The 10,607-nt window shown below is 42.5% G+C and overlaps 1 protein-coding gene across 1 annotated transcript; it reads right to left on the bottom strand.

Moving 5' to 3' along the window:
• Positions 1 to 209: 209 nt before the first annotated feature.
• Positions 210 to 5,930, bottom strand: dla (deltaA). Its single transcript, XM_062448519.1, has 11 exons — positions 5,411 to 5,930; positions 4,765 to 5,067; positions 4,472 to 4,532; positions 4,111 to 4,368; positions 3,341 to 3,401; positions 3,085 to 3,215; positions 2,731 to 2,900; positions 2,394 to 2,610; positions 1,468 to 2,242; positions 1,267 to 1,375; positions 210 to 1,155 (listed from the first exon to the last, which is right to left on the bottom strand). Exons 1-11 carry the CDS (start codon positions 5,462 to 5,464, stop codon positions 1,150 to 1,152), a joined length of 2,145 nt encoding a protein of 714 aa, XP_062304503.1. The 5' UTR covers positions 5,465 to 5,930; the 3' UTR covers positions 210 to 1,149.
• Positions 5,931 to 10,607: the final 4,677 nt, after the last annotated feature.

The raw sequence follows: 10,607 nt of genomic DNA, 5'->3' as shown, positions 1-10,607 counted from the left end.
CTTTACCTGGTTTATTCATTGAGATGAATTGGGAGTGGTAAATATAGCATGGGGACATTTTTATGAATAGTCCCCTTTGGTCTCCAGGGAGACACTTTCAATTCCTGGTAGTGGCTAAGTGTCAGCACAGAATAGCTCACCATGGGGTAGCCAACAGATGTTACTGATTAACTTTGCTCACAGACCCTAAAGAACCCCTTACACCAAGCACAGGCTGACAAAAAGTTGTAAGTTCAATATTTATTTGGAAAAATAGTCTTAGCTAAATCCTTCATTAAAAACAGTAATGGAGACAGTAACAGTAGTAACATTTTGTACAGACCTTCCTTAAATAACATTTCTTAAAAACAATCCCATTGACCTGAAGTGCCTTTGCAAATATCAGCAATAAAAAAAAAGCTTAAATAATAATATCACAAATATACAACACCAAATAAAATAACAATTAAATTAAATTATACAAATTTAAATCATATATCTTGTCATCAATATCTTTTTTTTCTTTTTTATAAAAGCACATAATCCTTATCAAGACAAATTTTTTAAGGAAATAGACAAAACGCATGTCCAATAACAATACTATGTCATAAATGGTTCAGAGGGCTTAGGAACAATACACTCCAGTTTTACACAGTGATCAAGTATACGTTAACAGTCCTCACAGGTTAGTGACGGGATCACAGCCCATATGAACAGCTTTGTGAAAAACAGGCCAGTATGGCCAAACATCCACCGTTTGATGCAGTTCCTGCGCTCAGCAACGGCTTGTGGGTTAGAGAAAAGGGCTGGGTGCAAATGTTGCAAAAACTTCAAACGTTTCCATTTACACTAACCAAATGCTCTCTGTGACTGACACGTCTCGATTTTCGATTACAAATCTTAAAAACAATTTGAAAGTGGACGGAAGCATGAATAGTGGTGTCTTTAAAAAGGTAAAACGTCTTTGCCCCTCCGATTCCTATCCCACAGGCCGCAACTGTCTGCGCTTAGTTTCCAGTAGAGAACCAGCTCACTCTGAATATCAGTTAAACGTCTCAGTATCAGCAGCAGTCTCAAGGCAGGACACCTCCCCCTAGGGTTAGAGCAGCATTTGAAGGAGTATAAAAACTCTCCCATAGAGCAAATGAGCAACAGCCTCTTTGTGGTTTGTTACACCTAAAGACATAGGAAAAACAAATCTGCATTAGTTTATTTTATATAAGACTCACAGGTTTTTATAAAACAATTGTAGTTGAAGCTAAATGAATAGAAAGATTTCAGACCTACCTCTGTTGCGATTATACATTCATCCTTCTCCTCTGACATCACAAACACGGATTTGTACTTTGTGTCCGCACATGCAGACATTTCTGGAACTTTCTTTTCTGCTGCATCACTGTTGAAAATATAAAAGTTAACAACCTGGTACTTGACATACGTTAGGAATCAAATTTAAACAATTTGCACTTAATTGAAAGGCCATATTACCTTTTTAATCGTTTGGTGCGTTTCTCCTCAAACTCGCATGAGTCCAGCATTTGGCACTTCTCCTCGCAGGCTGCCTCTAGTGTCAACTCCTTGGCCGCCTGCTCGTAGTTGACCTCATGCACAAGATTATAGTCTGCCGGCGGGTGGCGGCTTTTGTAGCTGCTCCTCCCAGGTGAAGCTCCCTCATCAGGGTCACTGCAGAAGTCCATCTTCTTATTGATGTTCTTAATGCCAGATGTTGCGACAACGCTAACTGCAGGGTCCTTATCACTCCGATGACAGTTGTTGGTCAGATTGTTTATGGTTTCTCCTTCACCAACGTCACCCTGACTTCTACGCTGCACCTTGGAGCGGATGCAACCCACCAACACTGCACAGCCCGCCAACAGCAACAACACCAGTGCCACCCCAGAACCAATGGCCATCCAGGGAATTTCAGACCCTCGGATAGCAGCATGTTCTGGGAGAAGAAATTGGCAGTTGCGGCCACCATAACCAGGTACACAAGCGCACACATACCGGTTGTTCCTTTCATGGCAGGTGGCGCCGTTGTGGCAGGGGTTGTGTTCACACCGGCTGATGGGGGAACTACAGTTCTGCCCTGTGTAGCCTGGAGGGCAGGTGCAAATGTAGCCATTTGGGCCCTCCTGGCAGGTACCACCATTTTGGCAAGGGTACATGGAACACTCTTCTCCCGTGTGGTCGCAGTTCATCCCTGTGAATCCTTCCGGACACTGACACAGGTAGGAGTTGACAAGATCAACACAGCGGGCACCTACGTTCAGAGAACAGGATTGGTGTTAATATTTTGTCTTGAGTTTTCAGACAAACTGTGTTTTCCAAAGGACTCAAATTCATAAGAGTGATATGTTTTCCAGATCAACAAATTACCATGTTTTGGTCATCTTAACCATTTTCCTCCTTACCATTTGAACATGGACCGGAAGTGCAATGGTCAATCTTCTTCTCACAGTTGAAGCCGGCATAGCCTGTGGGACACTGGCAGAAGTAGCCTCCATCAGGGTTGTCAGCACAGCGGCCTCCATTGAAGCAGGGCCCATCCGCACATGTCATGGCGCTTAGCTCGCAGTTTTTACCATAGAAACCAGGAGGGCAAGCACATGTGTATTTGTTCTCCATGTCCTAAGAAAAGCAAGTGGAATGTTTCAGTGGTTGCTATATCACCCAAGTCGTATTTATCATTCTAATACCTCCTAAACATAAGGGTCTACATCTTGGAACGCTGATGATGATTGTACTCACAGTGCAGCTTCCTCCGTTGCGGCAGAGATTCCCGCTACACTCGTTGACTTCAATCTCACAGCTGGAGCCAGTGAAGCCCGGCCTACAGGAGCAGGTGTAGCTTCCCTGGCCAGTGTTGCTACAAGTAGCCCCATTCATGCAGGGCTTGTGGTGAGTGCAGTAGTTGAGATCTGGAAAGACACCACAGCACATGTTGATTTGCTATAGAGGGACATATGGCTGAACAACAGCAAAGAAAACATCTCTTCTCTCCCACCCGGACACTCGTTCTGTAAGGTTGTTTGTAATGTATTTTCTTTCAAGAAGCTTTGGTTTCAACGTCAAGTTGTTCTCTCTCTTTTTAGAGTTACTCACCTTGGTTACAGAAAAGGCCCCCCCAGCCCTCCTGACAGTTACACTGCCACGGCTGCTGGCAGGTCCCATGGAGGCAGCCTGGGTAACGAATGCAGTCATCACAGTAGCGACCTTTGAACCCCACTCTACACCTGTCAACCAATAATATATCAGTTTGTCCTCTTGTGGCAAGTTGTGTCATATACCCTACAGTCTATTCTGAATACAATAATTGTGTATTTTTTATGTGAGACTCAATTTTAACTGATAAACTTACTTGCACTCCCCTGGCTTCTCACAAAAGCCATGTTCTTCATCACATCCTGGCAGGCAGATAGCTAGAAAAAAAATCAGATAACATAAAGACAATGGCAATAAGTTACAAAAAAAAACGAGCAGTAGTTGTATCACTGATATCATAACTGCTTTACATGTAGATCTTTAAACTCAGTAGCTGTAAATAACACCCAGTCACAGTAAAAAAAAGATCTACTTAACATAGTACATATGAAGGCAAAGAGTATATGCGTGGACCCTTTTTCCTTTGCTGAGGGTCAAAACTCTTATTCATTCATTGCACACAACTCCCCTTAAATGTCTCGGATTGGGGAAGATAAGAGTGGACAGCTGGTGAGTATGGTGCCAGTGCGCGACAGCTGCCCCATTGTCTACTCTCTCCCGGCAGCTGCCCACTTCAAACAATACCCCACCCGCATCAGCCAATCAGCATCCAGCCCACTCCAAGAGTAACGAATCGGACGTAGCATGCAAATGTATGGCACGCGTGAGATTATTCAAAAACTTTCCTCAGCCTGATTTGAATAAATCAAGTGGTCGTGTGTGTGGGAGCGTGTAGAAGCGTGGTGTTTTCGCACAAGTTAAATTTAAGGGCAAATATTTTTTAGGAATGAAAAGTATTAATATAGACCTATATAGACATACGGAAATATATTATTCCATGCTTGAAAGAGCATTCGCCCTACTGCATTCATCGTACAACAATGCTTTTCTAAAGTCCATTACAAATATTTAATCGGAAAAACTCACGTTCTGTGCAATATTGTCCTTTCCACCCTGCATCGCACACAATCTCGCCGCGCTCTCCACATGTGAAGTGGCCGAAAGCATCATCTCTGGGACGACAGAACACTGAGCACCCATCGCCATAGTAGTGCTCGTCACACACAAAACGGTATGAGTACTTAAGTTCGGTTCTTCCACCGGTGTGCAGGTCCTGAGACCATTCCTCTCCCACCGTTAGATGCCTCTGAGTGGCCATTGTGCTGATAACACGGTCTGGATTATCTGAAGATGTAAATGTGAGTGATCATCAACTCATGTCAACGAGGCAAACCAACAACCATGACCAGAATAACCAAACCTCTCTACGATTGACTTTTTTTCATACCTGTAGAAAGATCTTCTTTGGAGTCTGTATGCAATGCCTCAATGATCAGCGAGAATGTCCCCTGAGGAGATACAAATGGCTACATAAAACAGGTGGCCAGCGGAGATGGAGATAGCATCTAGCAGATTGTACTCCAAACTAATGCGTAAAATATTTCAAACACAATTCAACACAGACGTCATATGCGTTTGTGTTCGGTGTTGTAGCCTACACACTTTTACACACGGAAAAATAATCTTAAATTTACATGTGGTTTGCATTAAAAACTTTTTGGGAAAATGTTTTTGACTTACCGGCCATGTGAAACCAAAGTTTATTCTAATTGGGTTCGTGAATGAACTCTCTGGGATGATTTCGGGAACTTGAAAAGAGTTAGACCCAAGCACAGGTGTCACAGCGCCTCCGAAGGTGCAAGGTGGCTCCGGTGATGCATTTGGTTGATAGTGTTTCAAACAGATTCTGAAAAATGTTTTACATTCACATTGCTGCTGAAACGAAGACGCAAGCCCGCCCTTGCAACAGTTTTTGTTCCCCTGGACTCCCTTCTTGTTCAAAAACTCTTGCAGTTTAAGTTCGAAAACTCCCGAACAAAAACCCTGTTAAAAAAAGTTAAACATGTTTATTATTCATGCAAAAGATGAATGTCGCCGATGCTATTTAAGACTTTAGACTGTCTTGATTGTAAGTCAACCATATAGCCTAGCTAATACAATGAGACGAAACTACCATCTCCAGGTGCTACATAGAACAACACAAAGCTACACAGAACAAGACTATACAGGACTACATAAAGTGTACAAACATGTACAAACTGCGAGAGTGTACAAAATCGCTAAAACAGGACAGCAGTAGGCTAAATGATAGTGCAGCACCCCAGTAAAGGGTTCTAAAACTTGGTGGTGCATAACATGTATGATTATATGTATATGTGTGTCTTACCTGGCATAATAAGATGGACAGAACGGCAATTGTCAAAAGGATGGTGCGCCCCATATTAAATAAATAAATAATAAATAAATACGTTAAAAGGCTTGGGGAAGCTTTGCTCAATTTATCCTCCGGATACTTCCTTTCAAATGTGTCCACAACTCTGGGAATGATTCATTGAGCAAGCTTTTGAGTCTTAGCATCAGTTGTTTGTATCATTCACGTCGTTTTCGTTCATGTCCATGAAACAAAGATAAATCCCAACGGTCAAAAAATTGATAAATATTGGACCTTGGCTAATTTGCTGAACTACTCTAAAATTCCTTTACAATAATCCCACTTGAAAAAGTGTAGAAATAATTAGACATGTTTTGTCTCCTCGTAGAAACAGAGAGGGCGACAAAATTAGGAAGTTGATTTTTGTTTGTCTTGGTCTATCCCAAGAAAATATTTGTCAGTCATCCAACATAGGCCTACTTCCCCGATTCCTTCCAACGTCTTCACTCGACATTATCTATGCGTTTGTCTTAAGTGTAGGCCGCCTGCAGCCAGTTTTATATGGGCCGGCGCATGCTATGGTAATAACATGCAAATGCTCTACCCCCAATGCGTCTCGAGGAATCACAATGGAATACCACCCCATACTCGTGGCGTCATGTGAGGATCGAATTTGGACAGAAATAGTTTTACCCTATGTGAAACTATTTCCGCAAACTGGCCAAAGGTTGCCATATGTTTTACAGTGTATCCTGTTTTATCAATTTTGTACTGGTTTGCGCTTTGTCCATGTTTGCACACGTGCACTCGTAGTCCTGTGTAGGTCTATGTAATCTTACAGCTTTGTGTTTTGTCTCACGGTGTAGGCCTACTGCTGTATTAGCTGTTAATGGATGAAATGACAAAGCCAGTCTGAAGTCAAATCTGCTTGAACAAATTGTTGAAGCATTATTTCACTAATTAAAAACTTTTATATTAAATTAGAATGGGCTCATGCCATACATACAATGCCATACAGTAAGATTATGATTAAGTACTACCCTAGTAGTATGTATTCTTGTGACTATGCATGTATTCTTGTGATCAGTCTATCCGTAATATGAATCGTTATAAATGTTTTTAGTTGTTTTGTGGGCATACTGTAGGCCTATGTAGCATTGTGAGACACATACTCAGTAAATTGTATTGTGTAACCTTACAAACATTTCTAGTTGTGGGAGAATGTTTTGTTTTGAATGAACATGACAAATGACAGAATAATGCACATTCCTTGGCAGCAAATGTAGAGAGGTAAACGCTAGTAAAAGCTGCATTTATATGGGCACAGTTTTCCTTTGCTCTCGCTTTCTAATTCCCGAAGAAAATAAAGAAAGTGTGCGCGCGTGTTTGTGAGCGAATGAGAGGCATTCGCGTGGCAGTCCTGAGGGCACTTTGTTATTGTGAGTTGAAGAAATAAGTTTGCTCTCTCACTCCCTCTCTGTGTGCGCTCAGCTGTATGGTAATTCGAGCAGCACCTGCTCTCCCCACAATTTAACAGTGAGCGAGCTTCCCTGGGCGCGCGCCCCCATAGTCACATTGTCCCTAACTTTAAAAGACTTTACCTTACAAAACATAACCAGCTCAGTCAAATACACTATTTGGTTGCCCGCCATGTTTGAATAATGAACAACTTTAGTCTTTAACATAAATGTTCGTCAACAGCAGAATCAGAATCAGACCCATTTGTACTTTTGTGGGAAGGGTGTGTTGGGGGTGGGGTAGGTTTTTTCTTAATTAGGTCGTTCATTATAAGTGTGATCTTCTTTAGGATAATGGACATGGCTAGTACTTACTATACACAGATACATCGAGTCACTTTATTGATATGCAAGGTGTGTTTTAAGTTGTATACCCCAATTTATTACGATTAGAGGTTGCTTTGCTACCTGTTGACCATATCGACAACACAAATATAGAATGGGTGATCACAGTGATTTTGTTTTTTCCTTGTAGTGATATAGCCTGGTTTGTATTCATCCAATGTCGTTCATTTGAGGCTTGTCCATGTATTGCACCTGAACCATTTCGCTTAAGGGGCACCTTGGTCAAATTAAATGCATGTCTGTAGGCCCTATGTCTAATTTAATGAGGCGTATAAGCCTTGACATATATATTCCTCTTCCCTACAATACCAGCGTTTTCAGGCTGCCGCTAAACTAGTTGGGACAGAATCCTCCTTTTTATACTTTCCTCCAAAAAATGATGGCTACGGGGGTGACTGTTTAACTAAAGTGCTACTGTAGGGGGCTGTTGTAGTTTAACTCTTGCCCACCAGTAGCTGTCGCTAACAAAAAGGGTGACTCGAGGTCTGACTATTCATCCATTCTCTGCGCTTTAATTTTCATTGATTCTGAATGCACGGGTAGCCCTTAGGGATTCTCTGTGAAGGGCCACGACACGCCTTCAGACGCTGCCAGACCCTTACAAGCCATCTGCCACTACCCAACGTCGTTTTCCCTCCCTCCCTTCCTCAAGCGCACGTCTCTATACGCCACTTTCTACTGGGCACCGTCTAAACTGATCTGGAAGCATGTTAAAGAACCTGTAACGGTATGGGTATCCGGGGCCATATGGCGAGGGGAAGCCAGAAGTTTTCGTCCCCGAAGAGACACCACATGGTAACTCGTGGGAACGTAAACATGGCGTGCATCACACGATATCGATCATATGAAGTGGTGTGGAGAATATTATTAGCTTGAATGGAGTTGATGATCAATGCGCCACAATGACTATGCCTGAACGTCCTAAACATATTAACTACTTCACAGGTGTTGTTCAATTGCAAAAACAGGATCCGTTTTTGTTGGTCTTTTGCATTTTATATCGCCCAGAGGAAAACCACATGTTCGGCGCATTTGTGATGCGTATTTTAAAACCAATTTCAGTAAAACAATGTAAAACCATGTAACATAACAACGGCGAATACTATTGTGGTCTGTTGCTCGTTTTACTAAACGACTCGCCTGTGTACCTGCTGAAATCTTGAGAGCAAGAAGGCCTTTGTGTCCAGATCAGATTACGGCCAGCTGCATGAAGTAGGGGCTCAAACCAATCCACGGGTGTCCCCGGCCGTGCTGCTGTCTCATTTGCATATATTGTTGCCTTGGACGTGCTCGGCTTAAATTTGTGGAAGAGTGCTGTAATATTTACGTGGGGGGCCCCAGACGCACTCCATAGGGGTGTATGGCGCAGTGTGTGTTTGTGCGTGTGAGAGAGAAACGAGGAACTAAGGGGGAGGTAGAGAAGGCGTTTGAGTTTTTTTTACAGAGCTGTGGCCAGTCGCGTGCCAATGTTGATCAAAACACATCTGCCACATTCCCTAGGGCAACACCAGTGCGTTGCCCATCCTAGCATGGGTCCCTATGAATACATCGATAATTCACTAATATTTTACCTTTACACACACCAAATACCCATGGTTATAAGTTTATGGATTTACAACATGGTCTGAATTCTATAAAGTGGAGACAGACAAAGACAAGCTCAGAATAAAGCCTGAATAAAGTGCTGTGATTTATTTTATTTTTTTACAGATTCAATACTATAGAAGAACAAAAACAAGGCAATACACACATTTTATAACAAAAGTTTAAAGTTGCCAGAATACGTGCACATGCTACACATTACATAGAGAGTAAAGTTAAATTGACAAACTATGGGATATTGTAGAATATTTTGGACACCCATAACAGTCTCAGTATCAGCGCAATCTGCTTGAAATGGTCAACATTGTGAATACACATATCTTGTGAATAGAGACCTCCCTTATGATTGTTTTCTTAGTCTTTCTTTCTACCATGAGCATCTGCCCTGAATTGAACAGATGCAGACACCTGCGTTGTGGGCCCATATGCGCACGTTTCTTTTCAACCTTCTATGAGACAGGGAAACCACAATAGGAGAGATCAGGGACGCGGTAACCATATACTCCCCATATCCCCAGGACATTTGCTCTGTTAAGAGTCTTTGTTATCAGTAATATCATGTTGCCAGGCCAAACAATCTGTTGGATGACTGCTCATTTGAGACATACCAGATAAAAAATTATAATAATTTAGTTTGGGTAGGTAATGTCTTGACACTTGACCCATATAGATATTTGCCTTATCTGATGACTTTGTACAGCACTTTGGTCGGCATTAAATGTGCTCTATAAATAAACTGACTTGACTTGACCCATATAGATATTCTATAAATAAAATTACTACATAAGTTTATTCTCATTTTGTTTATTATCTCATTTCCTCTGCTTAAGAGACATGAAGAGACCATAGAGAAGTAAGAAGGATCGGATTCAGCATTGTGGTTTAAGTGGCTGCTTGGCTAATTTGAGAAACTAAAGCAGTGGCAGCAGGTGTTAGCTGAGGATTTGTGTGAAAGAAAGGCTTGTGGGAACCAGGAGGGAAAGACTAGGTTACAGATAGGGGAGGGAACTATGCTGGAGATGAGCGGGAAAAGGCCAAGCCAACAGCCCATCGGTAGGTATAGCCCCTGACAATAGCAATAATAGTCCATACCCTATCTCTCAGCTGCTGCCCAGGACAGAGTATCCATGAGCACCTGTTGTCTTCCCCATTGTGGCTCAGTAATGTCAACAAAGTCCACCTCAGGAATTCTCCAGGTCCATCCCTTAGCCTCTTGCTCAGGTCTCAGGAGAGATGAGGGGATTAGGGTGGAGGCTACAAGTTGCAGAAACCAGTATGGGGCTATAGTGAATAGGGAGCGAGAGGAAGAGTTGGGGAGGGGTAGTGTCCTTTTTAAAAGGGTCCTCTCCAGCGGCTGTCCAGAGACCCCTGTCCTAAATCACTGCCCCCAGGGGGACGGCTCTTCATTGTCAGGAATTGGCCCTGCAAGCTGGGCCGCCAGCTGCCGTAGCTGTGTCACGGTCCCCCCCTATATGACAATGTTTTCTCTGGCCAGGGACACAGGCCAGCGCAGCCCATTAAAAAGGAGTTGGATGGGACACTGAGAAAGAACCACAACTCAACAGCATGTTTTTTGGCTTCATGTTGATGATGACAAACTTTGTGTGGGTTATGGTTTATGACACTATAATCTTATTGATATAGATTCTCAAGATAATCTGGAAAGAGTGGACTGTGATGAAAGGCATCTTTTTGATGTTATGTAGCTGTATTGTTACATCATCGGTAACACTGTTGTATAGACCTGT

The sequence above is a fragment of the Osmerus eperlanus genome, chromosome 22, assembly GCF_963692335.1.
Source record: "Osmerus eperlanus chromosome 22, fOsmEpe2.1, whole genome shotgun sequence".
Classification (NCBI taxonomy): domain Eukaryota; kingdom Metazoa; phylum Chordata; class Actinopteri; order Osmeriformes; family Osmeridae; genus Osmerus; species Osmerus eperlanus.
Note: the sequence above shows the minus strand (reverse complement) of the source record. Positions and strands in the feature narration are given on the sequence as shown.

Coding starts and splice junctions, on each gene's coding strand:
- dla (XM_062448519.1), bottom strand. CDS start 5,464: ATGGGGCGCACCATCCTTTTGACAATTGCCGTTCTGTCCATCTTATTA. Junction 4,369..4,471: donor CAAAGAAGATCTTTCTACAG/GTATGAAAAAAA, acceptor TTACATCTTCAG/ATAATCCAGACCGTGTTATC. Junction 3,216..3,340: donor GAGAAGCCAGGGGAGTGCAA/GTAAGTTTATCA, acceptor ATTGGTTGACAG/GTGTAGAGTGGGGTTCAAAG.